The sequence below is a fragment of the Eretmochelys imbricata genome, chromosome 25 (assembly GCF_965152235.1).
Source record: "Eretmochelys imbricata isolate rEreImb1 chromosome 25, rEreImb1.hap1, whole genome shotgun sequence".
NCBI lineage: Eukaryota > Metazoa > Chordata > Testudines > Cheloniidae > Eretmochelys > Eretmochelys imbricata.
In genome coordinates, this window is record NC_135596.1 from 4,317,617 (window position 1) to 4,345,445 (window position 27,829).

Sequence of the window (27,829 nt, forward strand, 5' to 3'; positions counted from 1 at the left end):
TCTGCCGGCAGAGACGCGGAGGAGAGTTGAAGCCTAGGACGTGGGCAGAGGCTAGGAGCCCAGGAGAAAAGCTCAGGCTGGCTGCTAGCCAGCCAGCAGCACGCTGCCCTGAGCCTTGTGTTCAGGAAGATTAAAACCAAACAACCCTGCTCTGGAGAGGGGGGTGTGCAGGAGGGAGCCGACCCCGCGTGAGAATGGACGGGCTCCTCTCGCCGGCCCAGGGTGGAAAGGGGACGATGCAGCTTGGCAGGCACTTCCCAGAAGGCAGCTCGGTGGTGTATAACGAGGAATCCTGGAAGCCGTTGTGGCTACAGGTCTGTAGCTGGGCCCCAGTCGTAGCCTTCATCCTCATCAGAGTCGTAGGCCCGGGCCTGCGTGAACTTCTTTTTCAGAGCGTTGTGTTCGTACTCCCTGCAGGGCAGCAAGATGCCACATCAGGCCCTGGCTGAGGAGCCGGGGAAGGGACAGCAGCTGCAGAACGCCCCCCCAGGGTACTCGACTGAAGAGCTCACAGTGGCCCACAGGCCATGGCTGGTTTGGGTTCAGAACTGGCCCTGGCTGACATTCCCCTCCCTGCCGCTGAGCCTGTGTGGAGCCCACAGACCCCGCCAGAAGGATGGGAAGGTTAAAAGGAATCCAGTGACTTGCATTAACACCCCTCACAACTGGATTCAGACAGCAGCCACAGACCCAGCGAGCAGAACTGGTGTCCTGGCGAGGGTGCCAGCTGTTCGCTTTTCGACCAGAACGCCCAGTCGGAAAGGGCCCCTGGCGGCTCCAGACAGCACCACTGACCAGGCCTTTAAAAGTTGGGTTGGCAGTGCAGCAGGGCTAAGGTAGGCTCCCTGCCTGCCGTGACTCCGTGTGGCGCCTTGAAGCAGCGGCATGTCCGCCCTCTGGCTCCTACGCGTAGGGGTAGCCAGGGTGCTCCTCATGCTGCCCCTGCCCCAAGCCCTAGTGCTGCATCTCCCATTGGCTGGGAACTGTGGCTAATGGGAGCTGCAGGTGCGGCACCTGCAGATGGGGCAGCGCACAGAGCCACCTGGCTGCACCTCCACATAGAAACCAGAGAGGGGACGTGCTACTGCTTCTGGGAGCTGCTTGAGGTAAGCGATGCCTGGAGCCTGCACCCCTGAGACCCCTCCCACACCCCAACCCACTGCCACAGTCCTGATCCCTTTTCCACCCTCCGAACCCGTCAGTCCCAGCCCACAGCACCCTCCTGCACCACCCCTCTGTGCCCCACCCTGATTCCCCTCCCACGATCCGAACCCCTCAGTCACAGCCCCACCCCACAGCCAGAGCCCTCACACCCCCCTCTGTACCCCAATCCGCTGGCCCAGCCCAGAGCCCCCTCCCACAATCTGAACCCCACAGCCCTAGCCCAGAGTCCCCTTACGCACCTCAAGTCCCTCCTCCCCTCCCCTCCCCCTGCATCGCATCCCCTGCCCCAGCCGGAGCCCTTACCCCACCCACACACACTCCAACCCTCTGCCCCAGCCGCCTCCCGCACCCTGAACCCCTCATTTCTGGCCCCACCCTGAAGCCTGCACCTGGAGCCGGGAGCAGGGGTGGGGCCTCAGAGGGGGGGTGGGGCAGGGGCGGGGCAAGGGTGTTCAGTTTTGTGCAAGTAGAAAGTTAGCAATCCTAGTCCTGGCAGGAAGGATGCTCCGAGCACGTGATTCACCCCCCACCCCCCTCACTTCCCGTGTCACGCCTGCTGGGGCAGGAGAGACGAGGCTGCTGGTACCTGATGCTGCTGTAATCCTGTCTCCACTGGCCCTGAGGCTGCTGGTCTCCATCCTATTGGAATCAGAAGGAAGTCGTGCGAGGCTGCAGAGCTGAGCGCTCCAGACGGGGGCGCTGCAGCCCCAGGCACTGCCCTGGGGGGGGGCTCCGCGGACAGAGAGGCAGCACCAGCCCTCAAGCCCGGCTGGCCTGCTGCCTGCCCCAGGGAGAGTGCCCCCACCTACCCCTGAAACGGGCACCTCACAGCCAGAGCTGGGCCAGGCTCCCCTGCCCACCCTCACCCTGGGCTTTGAAGAGGGGAGTTCAGCTGCCCTGGCGCTGCTGAGGCTGCTCACAAGGGGACCCCTTGGTGCCCATTCTGATGGGGGTTAGCGATGCCCTCTGTGACCAGGGCAGAGACCGCCTGCCCCCTTCCCCAGAAGCCACCGGCCAGGGCAATGTCGGACCCCTGCACCCCCCAGTGCTCTGCCCGCGCGGCCCTGCTCACCCGTGAGGCGGCATAGGCCAGAGAGACGGCCACATGCTCATCTGGGTTGTGGGGCTCCGCCGGCTCCGAGGACCGGGCCAGGGCTGTCTGGGCATAGTCGTCCTCCAGCTCGTTGTCCGTGTAGGGCCCCCCCTCGCCATCCGTGTCCTCGTAGTCGCTGTTGGCACGGCTGTCGCAGGTGAGGTCCCCTGTGCTGGGGGAGCGCTGCTGGTTCAGCAGGTCCAGGCCCTCCTCTGGGGAGGCATCCGCCTGCAGGGAGAGGAGATGGGGTCACCTGGCAACAGGCCCAAGAGGGCCCGCGGTGACCCACGGTGCTGCCCGAGGTGGGCGTCTGCACTGGCTCCATGGCGCTGGCGCCCAGGTCTCGGTCTCCCTCGGGCCCTGTATCTCAGCTGCCTTGCAGAGGAGCAGGGGGCCAGGGGAGCCCCTCCACGTAGTTCTGAGGCACTGTCCTCCCCACTCCCGCTAGTGCCCGGAGGGCTGCCCTAGCGGGCCGGGGCCGTTGGGATCAGAGCCGTGTCTGCCGCAGGGAATTAGCAGGGCTGGCAGGCAGACTCCAAGGCCGGCTCCCTGGCGGTTCGATGGGGTGGCCGGCCCCGCCCAGGGGATGCCCCGTTTCAGTCAGGGCAGGCAGGTGGGAGCTGAGAAAGGCGGGGGCCTGGAGGAGCGAGAAGGCCTCTCCGGGTACCTGCTCCTCCGCTGTCCAGATAGGCCGGGCCTGCTGGGCGCGGACGATCTCCTTGAGGCTCTGGTACCAGGCGTTGGTGCTTCCGCCGAGGCTGATGGTGGCCGTGAAGAGGTAACTGTAGTTCTTCTTCATCTTGACGGCCTGCGCGTAGAGGCGGCGGGAGCTCTTCTTGGAGCCGGGGGCGAGCCACTGGCGCATGGCCTTGATGCCCTGCCGGCTCTCGGGTTCACAGAACACCACCACGGGATAGTACTGCACGTAGTTCAGCCGCTCCACCGCTGAGGGCGTGATGTCCAGCAGCGCGTGCTTGTCCTGCGGGGCAGGAGAGGGGCTGGGTGAGGGTCCTGGGGGCGGGAAGGGAAACCTACGGCGTGGTTCCCCTGCCTCAGAACACCAGCCGAGAGGGGCTGGGCCATCCGCTGCCACGAGCATTGGAATACAGCTCTCTGGGCCCCCGCCCCCCGAGAAGGGGGATCCCCACTGCCTGGCCTCGCCCTCCACTTCCCGGGCAGACATGGCAGGAGTCAGGGCATTGGGCTTGATTCCTAGCTCTGCACTCCCTCAGGCAAGACACCCAACCTCTGTCCCTGTGGACTGGGGTGACGCATGCTTCCCAGCAGGCAGCCAGCGTGGGCAGGCTTGGAGGCCCTGGCTGGAAGAGGCTCGGGGAGGGCAGAGCATCCCTCGCTAACCCTGGCCCTGCGGGGGCCTCACCTTCTCAGCAATCTGTCGCACCGAGTCCAGTTTGATGACCTTGGATGATGCCTCGTCGCGGGCCACGCTCTCTGGGGAACAAGCACAACCCGGCATGGGAGACAGTGAGAGCGTCTCCAAGCCGGACCCTCTGATGGTCCCCAAGTGTCCCTGGCCCAGCTGTGCTGCTACTGATCCCAGGAGAGCTCCTCAGCCCAGCAGTTTGGGGTGGTGGGAAATGGCATGAGGGGCCCCAGGGCATTGCAGGGGTGTGCACGGACTGGGAGGGGGGGGGGTGTGGAGAGGGGCACAGGGCATCGCAGGGGGTGTGCATGGAGGGGCGGAGAGGGGCCCCAGGACATTGCAGAGGGTGTGCACGAACTGGGAGGCGGAGAGAAGGCTCCTGACCTGTCTAGCTCAGGAGGAAGCCATCAGCAAGCTGGCAGATGATGTCGCAAAGCAGCTGGCACATGGGGGGGCAGACAGGACAGGCAGGCAGAGACACACACTGCACATGGGAAATGTGGAGGCCCAGGATAAGGAAGCAGCTGGGATCAGGGCCACATCCCTGAAAGGGCCCCTGGGCTGCAGGAGGCTCTCAGCATTAGCCATGGCTGGGTGCCTGAGAGAGAACACTTCAGCAGGCCATGTGGGTCCGCCAGCTCTTGCCCAGAGCACCCCCTCCTTACGCTGGCCGCACACGGGAGCCCTGCAATCCCCACGTAATATCCCAGGACAGGGCCCCAGCCAGAACAGGGCCTGTCGGACGCTCCCAGCTGCACTTACGGGCGATTTCAAACTCGTCAGGCAGCTCGGCACTCAGCTTCTCCATGGCGATGTCAGAGATGGGCCCCAGGATCACGACTGGCCGTTTGAAGTTGGCTGCGGGGAGAGGAGAGGGGTTCAGCGAGCCGGGCACCACATGAAACACAAGGTGTGACCCCATCCCTGCCACTGAAACGCTGCAGCCTCGGGCAGGCCCCCCACCCCTGTGCCACCGTGACGTGTAACATGGGGGATGGGCACTCTGCCTCCCGGGCTGGGCGTAGATGGGCCCAGGGGATGGCTGCGAGCGGCAGGATCAGATACGCCAGAGGCCTCAGGCTGTCGGCTGCAGGGTCAGGGCTGGCAGCTCCCATGAAGATACCAAAGGGCAAGGCCCGGTGAGGAATAGGCCCCAAGTGCACTCCAGGCAGGTGACCCCCCCATCTCATCAGAGAACAGGAATGCAAAGCAGCTGCCCGTGCATGGGCAGAGCCTGGGGTAACACCTCCCAGGGGACAGCCCAGCCCAGTGGGCCAACAGGAAGGGAGTGCAGGGCTCCCCTCACATGGACAGGCCAGCAGCAGCCAGCCTCCTCCAGCCAGGCCAATCCTTCCCTCCCCCAGGCCTGAAGGATCAGCCCCCCAGCATCGCTCTTCTGGGACAGCCCCGGGCTGGCAGCCATGCCCACCTTCCCGCAGCACCACCCTCTCGTAGGGTGGATAGTGGCCCTGCTTGGTGAGAGCCGACAGGTCCTCGCGGCTCTTCCGCAGGTTCTTCTTGGCCCCCCGCAGGCCCCGCAGCTTCCAGAACTCGGCCCGGGCCCCGGAGGAGCTGGCAACGGAGGTGGCCTTCAGGACGGACTCCAAGCTGGCGAACTGCTCAGCCCTGCACCAGAGAGCGAGGCAGCGTCAGCATCGAGAGCCCCAAAGCATCTTGGGGCGCCCCCGAACCAACCGCCTCACTGTCCCTGCTCTGGCACAGCCAGTCTGTCCCACGGTCCAGGACTGGTGAGCGTTTCCAGCATCGCGAACCAGGGCGCCTGGGATCCCCTCCAGGGGCCGATACCAACTCACCTCCTCCCTTGGTGCCCCCCTTTGTCGGTGGGAGGGGCTGGCAAGCAGCAGACACTGCGAGCGCTCAGTATCGTTACACAGACCATCCCAGGAGCCGTGTGCCAGGGCAGAGAGAAGGTCTAAACGGCACAGCCCCGTGCAGCGAGACCCAGGGTGCATTTCCTTGCAGGGCACACGGCCTGGGTCACTGGATTTCCACATCGGCACAATAGGCCTCCAATTCCCTTCCTGAGCAATGGCCCAGCAGTGCTAGGGCGCGAGTCCTGCCCTGTCTAACCTTGCAGGCATGGCAGGAAGATGCTGTGCAACAGCCCCTTCAATCCTAGGGCATCAGGCTGCCCTGCAAACAACCCCCACTGCCTCCCAGGAAGAAACCATTGTCCCCATTTCACAGATGGGTAAACTGAGGCAGAGACCTGGAACATGACTTGGCCTCAGGACACATGGCCACTTTGTGGCAGAGCCAAGATTCCCAGGGCTACCACTGGACCATGCTTCCTCCAACGAGGCAATGCAGGGTCAGAGCTTCCTCTCTCTGCCCCAGAGAAGCACAGGCCTCCCTCCGTGGTAGGCTGGGAGGCTGGCAGGGGTCTGGGGCAGAGCAGCTCAGGACAGCATATGTGGGGCTGGCGGGTTCTTGGTCCCATAGCAGCCACCTGCCCAGGCCCTGGCTGCAGGCAGACAGCCCGCTGGTCCTGCTGCTCTGTTGCAGTCCAGGGCAGAAAGCTGGATTGATGACTTCCCGCCATGGGAGCATCATGGGCCCTGAGTAAACACCCTCAGGGCTCCCAGCTGCAGATGCCTTGGGGTGGGAAGGTTATTGTGATCCACACTGGAGGACGTCTCCCCCACAGCTCCCTTAGTAGCTCCGCTGCCCTTTGCTCAGCCCCAGGGCTCAGTTCCCCCGCTCTGAGACTCATGCCAAGGACCCTGTCCCCCACGGCCTGCCCTACCTGCTCCTGTTGGGGATGATTCCCTTGTCCAGTTCCTGCAGGTCTCTGCCCATGCGCACGGCCAGCCAGCTGCCCAGCTTGCCGCGGTACATGGTGTCCAGAACATGGAAGACCTCGCCCCGCGTGAAGCTCAACCCAGAGGGAGCGTCCTTCTCGAAGTCGAAGTGCGTGCGGATGTGGAACGAGTCCCTCACGTTGGACTTGACCATCTTCCTGTAGACTGGGCAAGGCCAAGACAGGGCCTGTCAGGGAGAGGTGGCCAGAGAGGAGGGGGCATTTGGGGGCCAGCACGCGGGGAAAATGGAGGAGAGATGGGTCGGCTGCATTTGTGCAGCACCTTTTACTGCCCAGGTCTCAAAACCCCGGCAGAGAACCAGGGACCGTCTGCGTAGAGGGAACAGAGTCCCCCAGCATGGCTCATGAAAAACGGGAGCCATCAGCAACACAACCGAGCTGGAAGGAAGGTGAACCCCTCGCAACCATGGAAACTCTGGGAGCGTGAGCTCAGCGTCCAGGGAGATGGGCAGAGCCCAGGCCAGAGCATTGGGCGGGATGGATACCCCACCACCATGAATGAAGGTCGGGGAGCAGGAGCGTGCAGGGCAGCAACCCCAACATATTCAGGTTGGGAACAAAAGCGAGTGGCCGGACGAAGCAGGAGGCAGCTCTGGTTGGGAGCTCGGCCAGTTCCACCCTGAAAAGGTACAGGGTAGATGGGGGAGTGGGACCCCTTAGAGAGATCAGGCACCAAGAGCCCAGACTATAACCCAGGCCTGGATTCAACCCAAGACAACAAGCGATTTGCCATAGGGACATGCGGCTTTTCTTTGGGTCTCCCTACCGGCATGAGTGTAGCTACACCAGCCCTGCCCCTCGGTTCAGATGGCTGTTCTGGTGTCACACGGGTGCCATTTAGCCTCACGGATGCCAGCCCTGTCTGACACGGGTGCAGCCCATCTGCACTGGAGGCTGGCATTGATGTGGCATCCCTGGCATGGTGGCTCGCGGTGTAGCGTTTGGAGCAGGTGTTGCAGCACTGGAGGATTTCTCTGGGATGCAGTCGAGGGCTGGGTTAACTCTCCCACCCACCTGTGCTCAGTCCAACAGGGGATGTGCCTGGGCCCGTCCAGCACAGCTGGGATTCTGGGCACTCCAGGGGAGCCAGAGTTCTGGGAAGTCCCAGGCTGGTCTTGTCTCTTGCCCAACTTCCCAGGGGAAAGAGGAGGAAACTCACGTGGGCAGAGTCACGCTGGGCTCCCAAGGGACAGACGCGGGTGCACATTGGCAGCTCAGTCACAGGCAAGAACCAGCCAGAGCCTGGAGTGGGACCTTAAGCCCCAGCAACCCTGCAGCTGCAGACTGGAGGTCAGTTGGTCACTTACTGTCCTGCTTGCGCTGGGTCAGCAGAACGACCTCCTCGCCCTGTGGCAGGGACAGCAGATACTGCACGGCGTCCTCTCGGGTCAGGCTCTGGAAGCTGGTATCGTTCACCTGCCAGAGATGAAAGGGCCTTAGCGCCGGCGTCCCCCGTCCATTCCTGGGTGGGAGCAGCACACGCCAAGGGGCAGGGCCTGCACGGGGAGGCCACATGGGGCTGTGGTGACGACGCTCAGGCACTGCAGGACCGGGCTGTACAAGCCAGGCTAGTGCAGGGCTAATGGCTGGAGCCGAGGCCCAGAGTCAGGGCTCCTGGGTGCTATTCCCAGCTCCATGACCCTGGTGCTTATGTTTCCCTGTCAGTCACACTGACCGCACAAGCAGGTTCAGAGGGAGACGGGGGAGCCTATGTAGTCTGTGTATACAGCCTACAGGTGACTGTTCTGGGTCTCCCCCTAGGCCAACCCACAGAGGCTGAGCCGTTACAGGGCCAAGGCTCCATCGCTCCAGTTGCAGCGGTTTGTGGTTTTAGCTCCGGGAGCTCCCCGGTTCAATCCCTGGGCTGCCAGCTGAGATGGTGGCCGTTGCAGATTAACACAGGGGCGCTTCAAGGAGAGCAGGGGGCCCGGATGCCTCGGGGAAGAGCATGGACGTGCTCTGGGTATTCTAGACATGCAGCAGGTGGTACTCTCTCAGTGCTGGACTGCCAGAGGGTGACAGCTCCTGGGCGAGCACCTGGAAGCGCTCACAGCCAGGAGAAGTACACTCCTGGCCGGGGCAGGCTGGAGGGAGGGGACTGGACTAGAGGTTGGGAGAAGCATTTCCCATGTTCTCTCCCAGGATTAGCTTCCAGCAAGGTCGGACGTGGCACTCCATTTGCGGGTGACTCTCCACACAGGGCTGCTGGGAGTGAGGGGTTTGGGAGGCTAGAGACGGTCACGCCATATAACAAAGTGAGAGTTCGGGATGTCCCAACCCATAGGGAGCTGAGCCAGGAAACAATCCCAAGATTTTGGGCTCCCCTGCACTTCCTGGGCTCAGCTACTTCCCAATAACAGTAAGACCCACACCAGACAAGGACCCGTGGGGGAGGGATAGCTCAGTGGTTTGAGCATTGGCCTGCTAAACCCAGGGTTGGGAGTTCAATCCTTGAGGGGGCCATTTAGGGATCTGGGGCAAAAATTGGGGGTTGGTCCTGCTTGGAGCGGGGGCTGGACTAGATGACTTCCTGGGGTCCCTGCCCACCCAGATATCCTGTGATTCTGTGACCCCAGCTTTGCGCAGGGTGGGTCGTTGACGCAGCAGCACTTTCATTCCAGACACTCTCCCTCCCCTGCCCCCTTGTTTGCGGTGGTACCTGCAGAACTTGGTCCCCCTCTTTGATCCCCTGGCTGTCTGCGGGGCTCCCCTCCTGCACACCTGCCACAAAGATGCCCACGTCATTGCCGCCAGCCAGCCGTAGCCCGATGGTGTTGGCCTTCACAAAGTGCACGATCTTGGCGTCCGGGCTGTACCTGCAACCGGGAAGAACCACAGTGTGAGCTTGGAGCCGCAGAGTCAGCGCTGCCGTCGGGGCAGACGGGTTCCAGCAGCTCATCATCCACAGCCAGCATGGGAGGGCTCAAGGGCACTTCACCACCACAAACAAGAGCCTTTGTCTGAAGGAGCCAGGGTCACCCTTAGCTCCTCCTACCCGCCCTGCTCCGAGCTGGCTTCATCCTGCCCCATGAGCTCACCCCCTGCTGAGAGCCTTCCCCTTTGGCTTCAGAGCTCTTCTTAAAGCCCAGCTATTTTCCCTGGCCAGTCCCATCGCCCACTCCCCCTGCCAGCCCACTGCTGAGTGGCTTCTCTGCAGGCTGTTGCCAGGACTGTGCTGCATCTGGGCAGGGCCCTGTTCTGTCTGCACAGCCCCGTGACCTCCGCAATACCTGCGCCTAGACACGGCTCCTTCCCCAGCTAGCCAGGAGGACTCCGAGTTACCAGCACATGGCAGCAGCTTACCCATCCTCCTCGCTGGCTCTGGCTGCAGGGTGGTCGTAGGAGACGCTGTAGGCCCTCTCCTCAGCAGGTTCCCGAGAATCTGCAATGGGAGAGGGTGGGGTAAGGTGGAGCAGCCCTGGACATTCAAGCTGCTTTGAGGGCTGCAGGGACTTGGCTGGGTCAGAGGGGTTGGAAACAGGGAGTCTTAGGAGCTTCTCAAGAGCAAAGAGCCCATTTACTGCCTGGGTGTGGTGCGTGGCCCAGTGCTCCGGAGATGGCTGATGAAGATGGGGACGTCCATGCTGCTGCCCTCAGAGTGGCAGGCAGCACCGCCAGAGAGCAGTGCGCCCTTCTGCAGGGGCTCGAGAGCACAGGACGCCGCAAGGGAGAGATGCATGCGGGCCATCAGGGCGCCCGAGCCTACACCAGGCAGCTGCCAGAACACAGCAGCTTGCCCGGCCCGGCTGGGAGCTCGGCCCACAGCATCTGTTCAGAGCCACGATCAACAGCCTGGCCTCACGTCTGGGAAGTCAGTGCTGGTGAACGGCCCCTACCGACAGGCTCTGAGACTGATGGCCTCTGCTTCACCACAGAACAGAGAGCGGCAGGGTAGGTTCCCCCTCCCCGCAGCTGCCACCCGCCCCCGCAACGTATCTTCGGCCGTGCCCAGGAGAGGCCTCCTCTCCAGACAAGCGAGGAGATCGATTTCCAGGGCCCCACTCAGTCCTGACCCCTCTGCTTAGCTGGGCAGCCAGACTTCCAGTGACTCCTACCCATGCTGGTGGTTCCTGCCATGAAGACACCTGAGTGCCAGGAACCAGATCATAGAATCTCAGGGTTGGAAGAGACCTCAGGAAGTCATCTAGTCCAACCCCCTGCTCAAAGCAGGACCTACCCCAACTAAATCATCCCAGCCAGGGCTTTGTCAAGCTGGGCCTTAAAAACCTCTAAGGAAGGAGATTCCATCACCTCCCTAGGGAACCCATTCCAGTGCTTCACCACCCTCCTAGTGAAATAGTGTTTCCTAATATCCAACCTAGACCTCCCACGCTGCGACCATTGCTCCTGGTTCTCGATACATCAGGCCATTCCCAATACGCAGTTGGTCACGATCCTGCTGGGTGGGGCATGAACCAGCAGCCTGCAGGGGAGAGACTGTGCAGGCCCAGTTTCCAGAGCAGGGCAGGCTGGACTCAGTCTCGAGGCTCCTTGCCTCGCCCGGAGGAGACCCGGTAGCCAGGACTCACCTGGGAGAGGAGCATCGTTCTCCTGTACAGCGGCTGCTGTCTCCCTGCTGAGCTGGCTCCCCTCCCTAGAGCAAAAAGAGATGATGAGAGGACTGCTGCTGCTCCTCCATTTGTGGGACAGGGAAGGGGGCCCTGGTCCCATTCAGAGAGCCCTTTCCCACAGCTCCAAAAAGCAGCAGCCCCTTGCCTGAGAGAGCTAGGCTGAAGGCATGGGGACAGCCCGGGACCCACACTCTTTGGGCTGCCTGGTTCTGCCCAGCTCCTGGAGCTCCCCTTCACCCCGCAGCAAGCGCGTGGGAGGCGGCGGGAACAGAGCTGAGGGGACTGGAGATGCTCAGTGGTGCTGCCAGCCGGAGGAGCATCAGTGCTTGTGGGGCTAGGGCCCCGTTGTACTGGGCACTGCACACACTGCGAGCACATTGCACACTGCACGTGCACACACTCCTGCGCCAAGAAACATGCAGTCTGTGCAGCAGGGCCCGGCTCTTCACCAGCAGGCAGCCCACTCTGCCAGGCTGCCACCCCCGGGAAGGGCTGTTCTCTGGGGCGCAGGCCCTGCAGCGGGAGAGCTCCGATGGCTCACATCACCCAGTCTCCTCTCGGACAAGCCACAGACCAGCTGCCGGCTGGATCCGGCAGGGAGATGCCCATGCCGCCCCTGCCTTCTCCTCCAAGTGTCATCTCCTGCCTCGCTCTGCTCCCTGAGCCCCACACAGGCGCCTGCTCCAGCCCCTCCCTCATCCACCAAGGAGCCCTTAGAGAGGCACCATCCCCAGGGGCTGTCCTGGCAGCGGAGAGACCAGCGACTGCCAAGCAGTGTAATCATTGCTTGGGCTGTAGGTTTCCCCCTGGATGGCCCTGTGCTGCTGTTCTCTGGGGCCGCGAAGTCAGAGGCTCCTGACGGTTACATGATGGGACCCAACGGACAGACGCCCCGGGAACTCCGCTTAGGCTGCTCCAGCTGGAGCAGGAACATTACCTAGAAAACTGGACGAGGTTTGCAGTGCAGGTCCAAGATGGGGAAGTCACCTTTAAACTAAACTCAGTGCCCAGCTCCACATAACCTTACTGACGGCACTGCTCGGCCCTGGCTCCTGGGCACTGCGAGGACTCATACACAAGCGTTAGTCCATGTTACAGAGGGGAGAGGCAGAGAGCAGCCACCGAGCCAATCAGCGTCTGAGCAGTGTTCATCCACACCCAAACCGGGGCTGTCTCTCGGGGCTGACGGTGTCTCAGGACAAGCTGGCTGCTGGGGAACACAGCCGGGGCAGAAGGGGAGAGGCCCCTCAACCTGGGGTGGCACAGCGAGGGTCTGATGACTCGAAGGGTTGAGGGGGAAGAGGAAGTGGCTTACGATAGCGAGTTCGTCCTGGAGGCCTCTGGAGCCCGCTGGGGGCTCTGTGCTGGGGGCGGGTGGGACAGTTCGGAGCCAATGTCGGAGATGTCTAGAGCACAAAGGGGGGAGATAAGACAGTGCAGTAGCTGCTCACACGCTAGAGCCAGGCACGCCAGGGCAGAGGTTCGTTTCCCTCCTCAGCTCTATGGCAGTGACAGGGCGCATGACCCTCTGGGCATTCGGGGTCTGGGGAAGGACTGGAGGACTCTTGCTGTCTCATGCAGTGAGACAACAACAGCTCGGAAGCAACAGACCAAGTGCTCAGAGCCCACAGCCCTGCCATGCGCTGGAGAACACCACGAGTCTGCCATGTGCGGCTCCACCCCTGACCTCCCCAGACGCCCAGTGGCAGGGCCTGGCTTCTCCCTCCAGCTTGCCCAGCATAGCTGCACCTACTCAAGGAGCAGATCTGACACAAACCCAGCCCTCGCCGGACTGGCGTGCACCGAGCACACTGCATAGGCCGTGTCGCCGGATGACTCTGCTTTTGCAGAGGCTCCCAAACAGTAATTACCCTTCAGAGTCCAACAGCCGTCTGGGGCTCTTGCTTGGAGCCAACGACCTTCCAAATGGCTGAGCACCATGGCAATTAGGTCACCGTGACCTTTGAATTCAGACAGCAACTAGATACTTGCTACTGCCCTGGTGTGTTCTCCCCCCTCCCCAGCACTGAATACGGCACTGCCAGGTCGCCTGTACCCAAGTCAGCCACAGAACACGTGTGTCCTGGCTCCTTCCACCTGGAGGCTCCCCGGGGCCCTCGTGACTCCGCTCACCGTCCAGCCGCGAGCTGTCGCTGTCGCTGTCCCTCACTTGGGGGATGTTGACCAGGAACTGCCGGTTGTCCCGGAACACGAGCAGCCTCAGCGTCCCCTCTGACCTTTCAATCAGCCTGCGGGTGTCAGCCAGAGACATGTTCTCGCTGGTGACACCATTAATCTAACCAGAGGGGCAGAGAGAGGGGGCGGAGGATTACAGAGCTGCCTGCCAAGCACCATGCTCAGGGGGAGGCTGCAGCCTTCCCTGTGCCTGGGCACAGCCGAGAGCAGAGGTGTAGCGAAAACGAGCCTATAGACCAGACTAAGCCCAGATCCACTAACCCCCTGCAGTTCATCTAGAGATCCACGCTGGGGAGTGCAGCGCTGAGTCAGTCACACCAAGCCAAACACACACGCCACACGCCAGCCAGCGTGCCTCATATCAGAGCACCCAACGGGAGGGGTGGGACTGTTGATTTAACGGGGCAGGGCCAAGGCTGGCTCTGATGCCCATAACTACCCTGCTGGAATCAGGGAAAGACATTCCTGTGGACAATGCAGGCAGGCAGGGAGCCCAGCAAATCCACGTGGGTATTGGGACAAGGAGTTTAATCACGCTGTGTACACACACAGGCACAGCACAGTGAGGAACAGCAGGCATGTTAACAACAATACTCACCACTACTTCAGAGAGGGGTTTTCATCCAGAGATTTCAAAGCACTTCACAACTGCAGTGGGAAATATCATTAGCTCTTAGATAAATGGGAAGCTGAGCCAGGAAGGAGGTATGTGGTTGGAGCGTGAGCACGCACACACCAAACACACACACACACACACACACACACACACACACACACACACGCTTGCTCTCCCTCTGTCCCCAAACCACCCGCTGATGGTTGGGTGGAAGGATCTCTCACCACAGAAGGACCTCTGACTATGTACATAAGAACGGCCACACTGGGTCAGACTAAAGGTCCATTTAGCCCAGTATCCTGTCTTCCGACAGTGGCCAGTGCCAGGTGCCCCAGAGGGAAGGAACAGAACAGGTAATCATCAAGTGTCGCCCATTCCTAGCTTCTGAACAGAAGTGAGAACGTTTAGAAAGTTCTCCAGACAAGCAGCACCTCCTGATGTGCCCAGCCTGTGAAACACACTTGCAAATCGAGTTTAATTATAGTTCATAGAATCATAGAATATCAAGGTTGGAAGGGACCTGAGGAGGTATCTAGTCCAACCCCCTGCTCAAAGCAGGACCGATCCCCAATTAAATCATCCCAGCCAGGGCTTTGTCAAGCCTGACCTTAAAAACTTCTAAGGAAGGAGATTCTACCACCTCCCTAGGTAACGCATTCCAGTGTTTCACCACCCTCCTAGTGAAAAAGTTTTTCCTAATATCCAACCTAAACCTCCCCCACTGCAACTTGAGACCATTACTCCTTGTCCTGTCCTCTTCTACCACTGAGAATAGTCTAGAACCATCCTCTCTGGAATCACCTCTCAGGTAGTTGAAAGCAGCTATCAAATCCCCCCTCATTCTTCTCTTCTGCAGACTAAACAATCCCAGTTCCCTCAGCCTCTCCTCATTAGTCATGTGTTCCAGACCCCTAATCATTTTTGTTGCCCTTTGCTGGACCCTCTCCAATTTATCCACATCCTTCTTGTAGCGTGGGGCCCAAAACTGGACACAGTACTCCAGATGAGGCCTCACCAATGTCGAATAGAGGGGGACGATCACGTCCCTCGATCTGCTCGCTATGCCCCTACTTATACATCCCAAAATGCCATTGGCCTTCTTGGCAACAAGGGCACACTGCTGACTCATATCCAGCTTCTCGTCCACTGTAACCCCTAGGGCCTTTTCCGCAGAACTGCTGCCTAGCCATTCGGTCCCTAGTCTGTAGCTGTGCTTGGGTTCTTCCGTCCTAAGTGCAGGACCCTGCACTTATCCTTATTGAAGAGAAGAGTGAGGGGGGATTTGATAGCTGCTTTCAACTACCTGAAAGGGGGTTCCAAAGAGGATGGATCTAGACTATTCTCAGTGGTAGAAGAGGACAGGACAAGGAGTAATGATCTCAAGTTGCAGTGGGGGAGGTTTAGGTTGGATATTAGGAAAAACTTTTTCACTAGGAGGGTGGTGAAACATTGGAATGCGTTACCTAGGGAGGTGGTAGAATCTCCTTCCTTAGAAGTTTTTAAGGTCAGGCTTAACAAAACCTTGGCTGGGATGATTTAATTGGGGATTGGTCCTGCTTTGAGCAGGGGATTGGACTAGATGACCTCCTGAGGTCCCTTCCAACCCTGATATTCTATGATTCTTCCATAGATTAAACAATCCCAGTTCCCTCAGCCTCTCCTCATAAGTCATGTATTCCAGTCCTCTAATAATTTTTGTTGCCCTCCGCTGGACCCTCTCCAATTTTTCCACATCCTTCTTGTAGTGTGGGGCCCAAAACTGGACACAGTACTCCAGATGAGGCCTCACCAATGTCGAATAGAGGGGAACGATCACGTCCCTTGATCTGCTGGCAATGCCCCTACTTATACATCCCAAAATGCCATTGGCCTTCTTGGCAACAAGGGCACACTGTTGACTCATATCCAGTTTCTCGTCCACTGTAACCCCTAGGTCCTTTTCTGCAGAACTGCTGCCTAGCCATTCGGTCCCTAGTCTGTAGCGGTACATTGGATTCTTCTGTCCTAAGTGCAGGACTCTGCACTTGTCCTTGTTGAACCTCATCAGATTTCTTTTGGCCCAATCCTCTAATTTGTCTAGGGCCCTCTGTAGCCTATCCCTACCCTCCAGCATATCTACTTCTCCTCCCAGTTTAGTGTCTTCTGCAAACTTGCTGAGGGTGCAATCCACACCATCCTCCAGATCATTAATGAAGATATTGAACAAAACCGGCCCCAGGACTGACCCTTGCGGCACTCAGCTTGATACCAGCTGCCAACTAGACAGGGAGCCCTTGATCACTACCCGTTCAGCCCGACAATCCATCCAGCTTTCTATCCACCTTATCGTCCATTCATCCAGCCCATACTTCTTTAACTTGCTGGCAAGAATACTGTGGGAGACGGTGTCAAAAGCTTTGCTAAAGTCAAGGAACAACACGTTCTTGCTTTCCCCTCATCCACACAGCCAGTTTTCTCATCATAGAAGGCAATTAGATTAGTCAGGCATGACTTGCCCTTGGTGAATCCATGCTGACTGTTCCTGATCACTTTCCTCTCCTCTAAGTGCTTCAGAATTGATTCCTTGAGGACTGTTGTCTATTCTGACGCTCTTACCAGGGCCTCTTGAACAAATCCACTTCGGCTTCTGTATTTTTATGCCTTAAAAAATAAATCACACCCTTCCCTCCCCACACACACACAAAGCGGCAGTGGTGTCCTCATTTGTAGAGATCAGGTTATGTAGAAGTCTGGCTGGGAGGGGGCAGGGACCATTAAATAAACTGATTAGTAAAACATTGACCTCGACTAGCTCTGCTGAGATAAAACTCGTCTGTGCCTTTTCTCCACTAAGTAACACGCACCTTGTCTGCAGTGAAGACAAAGCCTCCGTCATTTCAGTTCCAGGTTTTGCACAGACAAGGCCAGAGGGTTGCTTTGGCCAGGGGAAAGGACTGTAGATTGGGTTCTTTGTGTGCACTTGTCTTTCACTGTAACAGATGAGCACTCTCCTCTGTTCAGGTTTTCAGGGGCCAAACTCCACCCTGGGGCAGGCAGGCCACCGCATTCCCGGTTTGCACGAATGCTCAGTTCATCTAGACAGTATGTTGCAGGCGCTGATGGCAGCTCTGTGGCTAACACTGCCCCAGGCCCTTCCTTGTAACTATCTCCTTCTGATCCCTCTGGGATACTTTTTTGAATGAAGTATTTGAAAAGATAAAATTTGGCATGTTTGGAATTTTCGATGGGAATGTTGGGTTTAAATAAGGTAGCTGTTTTCAGGTTGAGACATACACACACGCACACAGTACCACGTCAATTCTAGTGGGTTAGGAGCAGATACACAGTGAGGCTGGTACAAGCCCCTCGTGCAGGTGCAGTTGCTCTGGCATTGAGGCGCACGTAACAATCTGCTGTGTCCACACTAGGGGCTGTGCCGTTAACTACCTCCCAATCCGAGCCCAGGCGGTTCTGTCGGTAAAGACGATCTAGCCCCCAAAACAAAGAAACCCTCCAAAAACACCCAAACCCACAAAGCTTGCTCCAGGTGTTCAGACAGGGGATGTGTCTTTTTTGGAGCCCTATGGGTTCCAAGCCATGGTGCAGACTCCACAGAATGCACCACACAGCAAAGAATTCATGCCATTTAGTCAACGGGGCTGTCACCACAGACACGTAGGCCTGGAAGGGCCCTCGAGTGGTCATCTAGTTCAGTCCCCTGCACCGAGGCAGGGCCAAATATTATCTAGACCATCTCTGACAGGTGTTTGTCCAACTGCTCTTCAAAACCTCCAGTGATGGAGATTCCACAACCTCCTCAGGTAATTTATTTCAGTGCTTAACTACCCTGACAGTTAGGAACTTTTTCCTAATGTCCAACCTAAACCTCCCTTGCTGCAATTTAAGCCCATTGCTTCTTGTCCTGTCCTCAGTGGATGAGGAGAACAATTTATCGTTCTCCTCTTCAGAGCAACCTTTTACGTACTTGAAGACTATGTCCCTCCTCAGTCTTCTCTTCTCCAGATTACACAAACCCAGCTTTTCCCAATCTTTCCTCGTAGGTTGTGTTTTCTAGACCTTTCATCATTTTTGTTGCTCTCTTCTGGACTTTCTCCAGTGTCCCCCCCTTTCCTAAGGTGTGGGGCCCAGAGCTGGACACAGTACTCCAGCTGAGGTCTTAGATGAAAAAAACATCTAACATCAGTGAGCAAAACCAAGGCTGCCCAGAGCAAAGTGGTGAAAACAGCAGAGGTGTCTGCGCAGAACAACTACCAAGACAGAGTTTTGAGCACAGCATTATAACAGGAGGTTTTGAGCATGAAAGTACTCACAAGAGTGAGTGTCCGTCATGACAAAGGCTAGACGGAAGGTTTAAGAGGCTCCTCTGAAGTCCTCTTTGGAGATCCAACAACATACAGGCTTTGTCTGGGTTAAGATAGATCATGTTAACTAGCCTGATCTAATGAACGTGACCTAATAACCCCCCGGTTAAGTCCCAGTCTAGACAAAGCCACAATGGCCAAACCAGCAACCAGAGAGGTGATAAAATAGCTGCTCTTGCAGAGGCAAGGGCTTGGGAGAGAATGATCAGGAGAACGAAAGGGCAAGACGAGCCACGAGAGCGGGCACAATCGCTCAGCTCCGCGCTGGCTCCGATAGGCTCCATCCTCATGTCCCAGAATGGCAGGTCTGACCCCAAGGCCGAACAGTTACAATGGGGCTGGAGTGGAGCTGTGAGCTCAGCCACCTGCTCCTCAGCGGAGAAGAACTGGGATCTAGTAGCCGCCTCCCTTTGTTCTGTTGAGAGCGCTGAGGAGGAGAGTCTCAGAGGCGAGATGATGCCTTGGAGCAGGCAGGCATTGTGGACAGTCCTTTTTGGGGCAAGGACCAACTGGGGAGGTTTTGCCCCATCTCTGTGGCAGATCAATCCAGGAATAGGTTAGAACAGCCCAAGCACAGCCTTAAGTTGTTCCTCCTCCTCCGCTCCCCACCTTCCATAGCCTCCCAGACCTGAAGAAGAGCTCTGCGAGAGCGCCAAAGCTTGTCTCTTCCACCAACAGAAGTTGGCCCAATAAAAGAGATTCCCTCCCCTGTCTTGTGTCTCTAATAGCCTCCAGGGGCATTCCAGCAGCAGAGAATTGCTGGTCTCAAGTTGCAGTGGGGGAGGTTTAGGTTGGGTATTAGGAAAAACTTTTTCACTAGGAGGGTGGTGAAACACTGGAATGCGTTGCCTAGGGAGGTGGTGGAATCTCCTTCCTTAGAAGTTTTTAAGGTCAGGCTTGACAAAGCCCTGGCTGGGATGATTTAATTGGGTATGGGTCCTGCTTTTGAGCAGGGGGTTGGACTAGATGACCTCCTGAGGTCCCTTCCAACCCTGATATTCTATGATTCTATGATTAAGTGGCATCCCAGCAATAGCTTCTGCTCCCCCACCCCCACAGAATCCCCCCTGTGCCAAAGTGAGTCTGTGGGAGGTGATGCAGAGCTGGCTCCACCCATATTGGGTGGAGGAGGTGAACTGGATAATCTTATGGAAAAGACGGTTACCTACCTCTCATAACTGTTTTTCTTTGAGATGTGTTGTTCACGTCCATTACAATTAGGTGTGCGCGCGCCGGGTGCATGGACGTCGGAAACTTTTTCCCCTTAGTAGCTCCCGTCAGGACAGCAGGGGAGCCCCCTAGAGTGGCGTCCTCATGGCAGTGTATATATTACCCTGCCGGCCTGACCCCCCCTTCGGTTCCTTTTTGCCGTTGACTCCGACAGAGGGGAAGGGGGGTGGGTATTGTAACGGACGTGAAGAACACATCTTGAAGAACAACAGTTACGAGAAGTAGGTAATCATCTTTTCTTCTTCAAGTGATTGTTCACGTCCATTCCAATAAGGTGATTTCCAAGCTTACCATTGAAGGAGGGTAGGAGTCATGGAACGATTGACTGAAGAACAGCTCTGCTGACTGCCGCATCATCTCTGGCCTGTTGGTTAGCAGCATAATGGGCTGTAAACGAGTGCACTGAAGACCAGGTGGCTGATTTACAGATCTCCTGGATAGGGACCTGAGCCAGAAAGGCTGACGAAGACGCCTGTGATCTGGTTGAATGGGCTGTAATTGCTGGGGCTGGGACCTTGGCCAACTTATAGCACGTGCAAATGCAGTCTGTGATCCAGGACGATATGCGTTGCGCAGAGACAGGAAGACCCTTCTGTCATGGAGTCCCTGGGTGATGCTCTGGAACTGCTCCCTATGAAGTCAGTCAGGACTCTGGGGAAGTCTCCTCTCTGTGAGCAGACTGTCTGCAGGACACACAGCTTCCACCTTCCTTGGTCTGACCTCGGAGCATTCAGCATCCTCTGCCCCTCCGTGTGCTTCCCACAGCGAGTCCACCCAGGCGGGGTCCTGGGGAAGCCAGAGGGTCCTGCACCCCAATTCTGCAGTCAGACGTGACTCTCAGCCAGCCAGTAAAACAGAAGGTTTATCAGATGACAGGAACACGGTCTAATACAGAGCTTGTAGGTACAGAGAACAGGACCCCTCAGCCGTGTCCATTCTGGGGGGCAGTGAGCCAGACAACCACGTCTTCACTTCGCTCCATGTCCCCAGCCAGCCCAAACTGACTCATCCTCCACCCCCTCCTCCTCTGGGCTTTGTCCCTTTCCTGGGCCAGGAGGTCACCTGATTCCTTTGTTCTGCAACCCTTTAGCTATCACCTTGCAGGGGGGAAGGGCCCAGGCCATCAGTTGCCAGGAGACAGAGTTTTGGCCATTTATGTACACTGGCCCTTTGCTCTCCAACAATTACACCCCCTTATCCCACCTCCCAGAGACTTAAGAAATGCATAGGGGAAACTGAGGCACCCACACAATATTCAGAGGAAACATTAAGAACAGTCCCATTTCGTCACACCTTCATTCTGTCAGCTATGGCGACGAACAATTGGGTCAACTTGTGGAAAGATTTTGTGTGCTCTATGTAGAACACCAGGGCTCTCCGAACATCCAGCGTGTGTAGGCTGCGGTGTCTTGGGCTCATGTGGGGTTCTGGAAAGAACACCAGTAAGCAAATGTCCTGACCCATGTGGAATTGGGAGACCACCTTGGGGAGAAATTTAGGGTGGGGTCTAAGCTGCACCTTGTCCTTATGAAACACCGTGTAAGGCGGTTCAGAGGTGAGGGCTCTCAGCTCGGACACCCTCCTTGCCGATGTAATGGCCACCAGGAATGCCACCTTCCAAGAAAGGTAGAGGAGGAAACAAGTGGCCTGGGGCTCAAATGGTGGGCTCATGAGTTTGGAGAGGACCAGATTCAGGTTCCAGGTTGGGACAGGTGGGCGAGAATACGGGAACACCCTCTCCAGACCTTTGAGGAATCGCCCCACAATGGGATTAAAAAATACCGAGTGCCCAGACTCCCCTGGATGGAAAGCTGAAATGACCACCAGGTGTACTCTGATGGAAGAAAGGGATAGACCCTTTTAATGTTTAATGTGTAGGAAGTATTCTAAAATAACTGGGATGGTAGCCTGGAGCGGTTGAAGGCGCTTGTGTTCACACCAACAGGAAAACCTTTTCCATTTCACCAGGTAGGCAGCCTTAGTGGAAGGTTTCCTACTGCCGAGGAGAATTTGTCTGACCGACTGAGATCACTGGCTCTCCATGGGGTTTAGCCATGGAGTTTCCACACCATGAGATGCAGAGATTGCAGGTTCAGGTGAAGGAGGCGCCCATGGTCCTGCGTGATTAGATCTGGGTGAAGGGGCAGAGCAATTGGGGCATCTATGGACAGCTCTAATAGGGTTGTATACCAATGCTGTCAGGGCCAAGATGGGGCGATCATGATTACCATCGCTCTGTCTCTGTGAATTTTGAGGAGGACCCAGTGGACAAGCAGGATAGGAGGAAAGGCATACTTCAGACCCTCGCCCCATGGTATTAAGAACACATCGGCAATCAAGCCTGGACTGTGGTTTTGGAATGAGCAGAACTGAGGGCACTGTCTGTTGCTCTTGGTGGCGAAAAGGTCTACGTGGGCATAACCCCACTCCTGGCAGACTGACTGTATGATGTCCAATTTGATTGACCATTTGTGCACGTGGTATGACCTGCTGAGGCGATTGGCAAGCTCATTCCGCACTCCTGGGAGGTAGGATCCTTCGAGAGGAAGGGATTGGGCTATACAGAAGTCCCAGAGAAGACGAGCCTCACAGCACAGAGGTGAGGAGCGGGTTCCGCCTGGTTTGTTTATATAGAACATGGCGGTGGTGTCGTCTGTCAGGACTGTCATGCTGTGACCTTGCAATGTGGTATGAAAGGTTTGGCAGGCCAGACGAACCACCCTGAGCTCCTTCAGGTTGATATGGAGAAGTATATTGTCCCTCGACCACAAGCCTTGTGTCCTCAGATCCCCAAAGTGTGCGCCCCAGCCCAGATCTGACGCATCTGTTACTAACGTCAGAGAAGGCTGGGGCTTGGCGAAGGGGACCCCTGCACAGACCACTGGTTGGTCCGGCCACCAGCGCAGGGATTCTAGAATCTGTGCCAGGATCATCACCACGAGGTCCAGGGGGGCTCTGTATGGACGGTAAGACAGTGTGAACCACGCTTGCAAGGGTCCAAGTCTCAGTCGGGCATGCTTGACCACGTATGTGCATGCTGCCATATGTCCTATCAGCTGTAGGCAATACCTGACTGTGGTAGTGGGATACCAAAGCATTGATTTTACAATCTACTCTATGGCTTGGAATCTGGACTCTGGAAGGTTCGCTTTCGCCTGTACCGAGTTCAGGACTGCCCCTATAAATTCTATCGTTTGAGTGGGTATGAGAGAAGATTTGGGTACACTGAGGAGGAGCCCCAGTCTGTGGAAATGTGTCCATGACCATCGTCATGTGGGACTGGACCTCGTCCTTGGAAAGACCTGTGAAAAGCCAGTTATCGAGGTATGGGTACACTCGAACCTGCCTTTTCTGCAGGAAGGCTGCCACCACCGACATACATTTCGTGAACACTCGGGGGGCTGTGGACAGGCCAAATGGGAGAACCATGAACTGGTAGTGATCTTGGTTTATGACAAACTGGAGGAAGTGTCGGTGCGCTGGATGAAAAGCGATATGCAAGTATGTGTTTTTCATGTCGAGGTCAGCGTACCAATCCCCCGGATCCAAAGATGGAATAATAGTGCTTAGGGAGTATAACGATGCTGGTTCTGGCAGGACCCAACTGAGAGTGCCAATTCAGGACAAATTGCTTAAAGCAGGGAAGTTACAGCCCAAGGCTGGGGTTTCTATGCACACCAAGGCAAACCAAACCAGCCAAACAGAGAAGACTTTGGTTTTACCCCACTGGCTCACCACAAGTCACACAAGCAGTTCCCTTAGACACTCCAGTTTCCCAGTATCTCCACCAGTGCCCCTCGTTATGGGGACAAATGGTTACGAAAACCAATACCCCAGTAAAAGAAAAAAGGTTCTCTCGATCCCAAAGGACCACACCCAGGTCAATATACAAATCAGATCTTGCCCACAAAATCACACTGTTGCCAATCCTTTAGAATCTAAAGTCTAAAGGTTTATTCATAAAAGGAAAGAAATCACACCCGCTCACACACACACACACACAGAGTTACTCACAAAGACACACACTGTCCACTCCTCTGCAATTGAACCCTACCCAGCCAGCCTCCACGGTCACACCGAGGCAGCCTGAACTCTGCCCTCTGCAAAGTGCCAAGGGGTGGAGGCGGAATACACATATCTCCTGGCCAGGAAAGAGCCCAGATTAATCTACATGCCGGAGGGCCAGACCCCCACACCACTGCGTCACATGATCTCAACCAGCTAAACTTATTCATCAGCCAAAAGAAGTACGTAACTGTTGGAGCGGACGAGCAAACCATCGGGTTACCTGCTAATATCTACCAATAAAGAGGCGCTGGACAGTGTGGAGTGTTTGCATGTAATAACTTACTGGAAGTGGAGACCTCCGTAATCAAAAGTCAGAATTTAAGTTCTCGTCCCATAATACGCTACAAAAATCAAACTAACAAGGATAGGTTCATATCTACAGCTCAATGCTTTCATGTAAGTGACATCACTCACTATACATCAATTGCTTATCTTCAGCTCTCACAGAACACAAACTTCACAGTTCCAAAACTCAGCTCCATGCACCACATGCTGTCAGAAATAAATCCGAGTAACTTTACTCCGACTGTCAGTTCTTTGGGGCAGGATCTGTGTCTCTGTTCTGTGTTTTTTCAGCACCTAGCGCCCTGGGCTCCTGCGCCACGACTAGGCTCCTTGGTGCTATGGCAATACACCTAATCAGCGGGCTAGACTCCAAACTGAAAATGGTAGGCAATCGTGATTAATCCACGGGACAGTGGTGTCAAAGAGAGGGCAGTTTTCAGGCTGTCTGAGTGGAACTTTGGGGCCTGTGGTCGTGTAGAATTGATTTGCTTGGGGAACAGAGCGTGTGTTTGCGCATTCTTGTTGATAGAACCAGGGAAATGTTGGGCTGGAAGGGCCCTGAGAGGCCACAAATCCAGCCCCCTGTGCTGAGGCAGGACTAAGTAAATCTAGGCCATCCCTAACAGGGGTTTGTCCAGCCTGGTCTTACAATCCTTCTGGGATGGGGATTCCAGAGGGCCCCCCCCGGGAACCCTGTTCCAGAGCTTCGCTACCCTGAGAGTTTTTCCTAATATCTAACCTAAATCTTCTTTGCTGCAGATTAAGTCCTCCTTTCAGTGGACATGGAGAACAATTGATCACCTCCCTCTCTGTAACAGCCTTTAATGTATTTGGAGACTGTAATCAGGTCCCCGCTCCGTCTTCTGTTCTCAAGCTGTGGGGTTGCGGGTCCATGTTTCACACTGTATTTCCTAAGGCTGGGGGAGCATTATTAACTTTTACTGGTTTTCCCCCCAACACCACTTTGTTTTTTAATATTGGTCCATTGAACCACATGACAGCAATGCCCAAGTCACGAGCAGATTGAAGAGGAGTTTCTGCTGTGCCTCCCATCAGCTCTAAGGTTGCATCTGCACCGGGGAAAGGAACCTTTTTTGATGGTGGGGGTCAAAACAGCCTCTTTCAAGTGATGCTGAAGCCAGTTACCCCATCTACACTGGCAGGGCGGACATTTCAAAGCCATTTTGGGGCCGGCAGAAATAGTTTAAGATCTGTTATCAAAACAGCCTCATCTTCCTAGTGCAGAGAGTTCCCGAGAATCTCCAGACAGCCCGGCCCATAGACAGCGTCACACCCTACACTGAAACCCAGCAGCAGGCACAAGCTGATGAGTGCACCAATCCTTCCAGGCCTCTGCATACCTTTAAAATGAGGTCCCCTTCGTGCAGCAAGCTGTCCTTGGCAGCCAAGCCGGTCTCCGTTATGTGTTTGATAAAGATCTGGCTTCCCAGCTTCAAGCCGTATTCTGCGCCCCAGGAGAGAGACAGACAAGTCAGGTTCAGGGAATGGAACGAGAGAAATACCAGATCTGGGATATCAGGGAGACAGGCCCTCGCTATGAGCCCACAGTACGCAGTGGGAACCCTTGCCCTCCCCTCACGGCTCTAGCTGTAGGGTGAGCCAGGCCATAAACTCCAGTCGCTAAGGCCTGGTGGGCATACACAAATTGCACGCATTTAACTAGCTCGGTTTCTAAACTGATTTAGTTAACTCAGTGCAATGTGGCCCCAGACCCAGTGTGTGTAGAAGTGAAGATATTCCTTCCTATTCCACCTCCCAAGGCATCCCCTCTGGGGCAGAGCAGTGAAGACAACAGCCAGTAGGAAGCATGCACCACTGCTCAGCCTCGCTGGTGTTAAAGGTCCTTAATTTCTGAGTCCTCAAAGTCATCCTGTTCTGTCCCTCCCGCATGCCAGGCAGCCTCCACCAGACTGCAACGAAGAAGGATGGTTCATTAACACGGGATGGGGTTGGTGGAGAGAGAATAGGGAAGCTGCCTCTTACCTTCGCCCTCTTTCTGCTTCACCAGAACAGAGCGGATGGGTTTCATTGGTACCTCCTGGCGCGGCAGCCTCTTGAACCCAGACACTAATACAAGCCCATTGGTGTCCTCTTCGTGGCCATACCCATTGGTGGAGCGTTGTCTATGGTAACTCTGCCTTTCAGAGCCACTGTCTTGCCTCTGTCTCCTGTTGCTGCCATCCTGGCTCCGCCTTCTACTTCTGGACACCTGCCTTCGATTATCGCTGTTATCCCGATAGTGGCCGGAGCTCCTCTCACTGGAGGAGTCTCCGTCGTAGCCTCTACTGTAATCCGCGTCATCCTGGGGCCGGCTCCGGTTGTAACTGTCGTACCTGTATCCTTTTCCTGTGCTCCGCGGCGACGACTCGTCTCCCTGGTACCCGAATTCCTCATCCGAATCATATCGGACGGTGTTGGGAGAGTGCAAGGAGTCGCTGGATAGTGGCTGGCTGGTTTTGGTTACAGGAAGCTGAATTTTCTTTGGTCTCTTCACTGTCTGCAGGTGGGAAGGAAGAAGAATTGGCTGGCAAATGACACGTACTCTGTTAGACACAAACAGCACTCCCAAAAGAGAACCACCCCTGATTTCAAAGCACTTCACAGAGGGAGAAGAGTGACATTATCTTCATTTACAGATGGGGAAAGCCACGGCACAGAGACATTACGTTATTTGCCCAAGGCCCCACAGAGAGTCAGTGACAAGGCTGGGACAGAGGAGCCCCCTGGTTTCTATACTAGAAAGTTGTCGCCCTTGAACTACACTGGCACAGACAAACCAGTTCAGCGCCCCCTCGCGAGGACGCAGTTGTGCTGATAGAAAGGTGCTTTGTACCAGTACAGCAAAGGGAAATAACTATACCAGGACAAGGCGCCTTTATACGGATGTAACTGCAGCCACACTGGGGCTTAGCCTGGTGTAACTATTTCAGGAATCACACCTCGAGCCACAATAGTTACACTGGTAAAACTGAAGTGAAGACCAGCCCCACGAGTCCCTTCCTGTAACTCCTACGTGTGTGCGTTAGAGGTGACGGACTCTGCCAACTAATGGGATCCAGACTGTTCCATGGTTCAACAGGCACAGATAAAAGGGAGATGAGCAAAGGAGGAGCCATGTTGTCTCAGATTAAACATGGAGGGGACAGGACATATCAGGAGCCACGCGGTCCCATCTGTTCTTTGAAGAGTAAGCAGCCAGACTGACAAGTGGCCAGTCCCATCAATGCAATGGCATATCGCGGACCTCCCAACATAGCTGATTGCCTGCCTACCTCCACCCTCCCCGCATCCCTTCCTTCCTCAGCTCATGCTCATGACCCAACCATGCCCTTTGTCTCCTTTGCCCCCTCCTGACATTGTGCCTTCCTCCCCGCTGGCTCATGCCTTTGGAACAGCCTCTCGAGTCAGGTGTGTCTCGAGTCATCCTTAAAATACAGCCAGAGCCCCCCGATGCGTGAAGCACTCTGCTCACAGTGAGTCCACACTGCACTGTTTGTTCTGTGCTGGGCTGCTGCAGAGTGAGAAGGGCCGTTAACGGGAGATCGCTCTGAGCCCTGGTCTACACTAGGACTTTAGGTCGAATTTAGCAGCATTAAAATCGATGTAAACCTGCACCCGTTCACACGATGAAGCCCTTTATTTCGACTTAAAGGGCTCTTAAAATCGATTTCCTTACTCCACCCCTGACAAGTGGATTAGCGCTTAAATCGGCATTGCCGGCTCGAATTTGGGGTACTGTGGACACAATTCGACGGTATTGGCCTCCAGGAGCTATCCCAGAGTGCTCCATTGTGACCGCTCTGGACAACACTCTCAACTCAGATGCACTGGCCAGGTAGACAGGAAAAGAACCGCAAACTTTTGAATCTCATTTCCTGTTTGGCCAGCATGGCAAGCTGCAGGTGACCATGCAGAGCTCATCAGCAGAGGTGACCATGATGGAGTCCCAGAATCGCAAAAGAGCTCCAGCACGGACTGAACGGGAGGTATGGGATCTG

General features: G+C 56.3%; 1 protein-coding gene across 1 annotated transcript in view; it reads right to left on the minus strand.

Moving 5' to 3' along the window:
* TJP3 (tight junction protein 3) overlaps nucleotides 1-27,829 on the minus strand; it is a 37,798-nt gene continuing 9,969 nt past the window's right edge. The window contains exons 5-20 of the mRNA XM_077805456.1: nucleotides 25,815-26,328; nucleotides 25,172-25,275; nucleotides 13,188-13,350; nucleotides 12,370-12,460; nucleotides 11,013-11,077; nucleotides 9,787-9,865; nucleotides 9,143-9,299; nucleotides 7,791-7,899; nucleotides 6,409-6,628; nucleotides 5,071-5,267; nucleotides 4,404-4,499; nucleotides 3,639-3,709; nucleotides 2,925-3,236; nucleotides 2,237-2,485; nucleotides 1,751-1,803; nucleotides 1-411 (exon numbers count right to left, since the gene is read on the minus strand). Of these exons, the coding sequence (XP_077661582.1) occupies nucleotides 309-411; nucleotides 1,751-1,803; nucleotides 2,237-2,485; nucleotides 2,925-3,236; nucleotides 3,639-3,709; nucleotides 4,404-4,499; nucleotides 5,071-5,267; nucleotides 6,409-6,628; nucleotides 7,791-7,899; nucleotides 9,143-9,299; nucleotides 9,787-9,865; nucleotides 11,013-11,077; nucleotides 12,370-12,460; nucleotides 13,188-13,350; nucleotides 25,172-25,275; nucleotides 25,815-26,328 (2,583 nt within the window). The 3' untranslated portion in view covers nucleotides 1-308. The remainder of the gene's footprint in view (nucleotides 412-1,750; nucleotides 1,804-2,236; nucleotides 2,486-2,924; nucleotides 3,237-3,638; nucleotides 3,710-4,403; nucleotides 4,500-5,070; nucleotides 5,268-6,408; nucleotides 6,629-7,790; nucleotides 7,900-9,142; nucleotides 9,300-9,786; nucleotides 9,866-11,012; nucleotides 11,078-12,369; nucleotides 12,461-13,187; nucleotides 13,351-25,171; nucleotides 25,276-25,814; nucleotides 26,329-27,829) is intronic.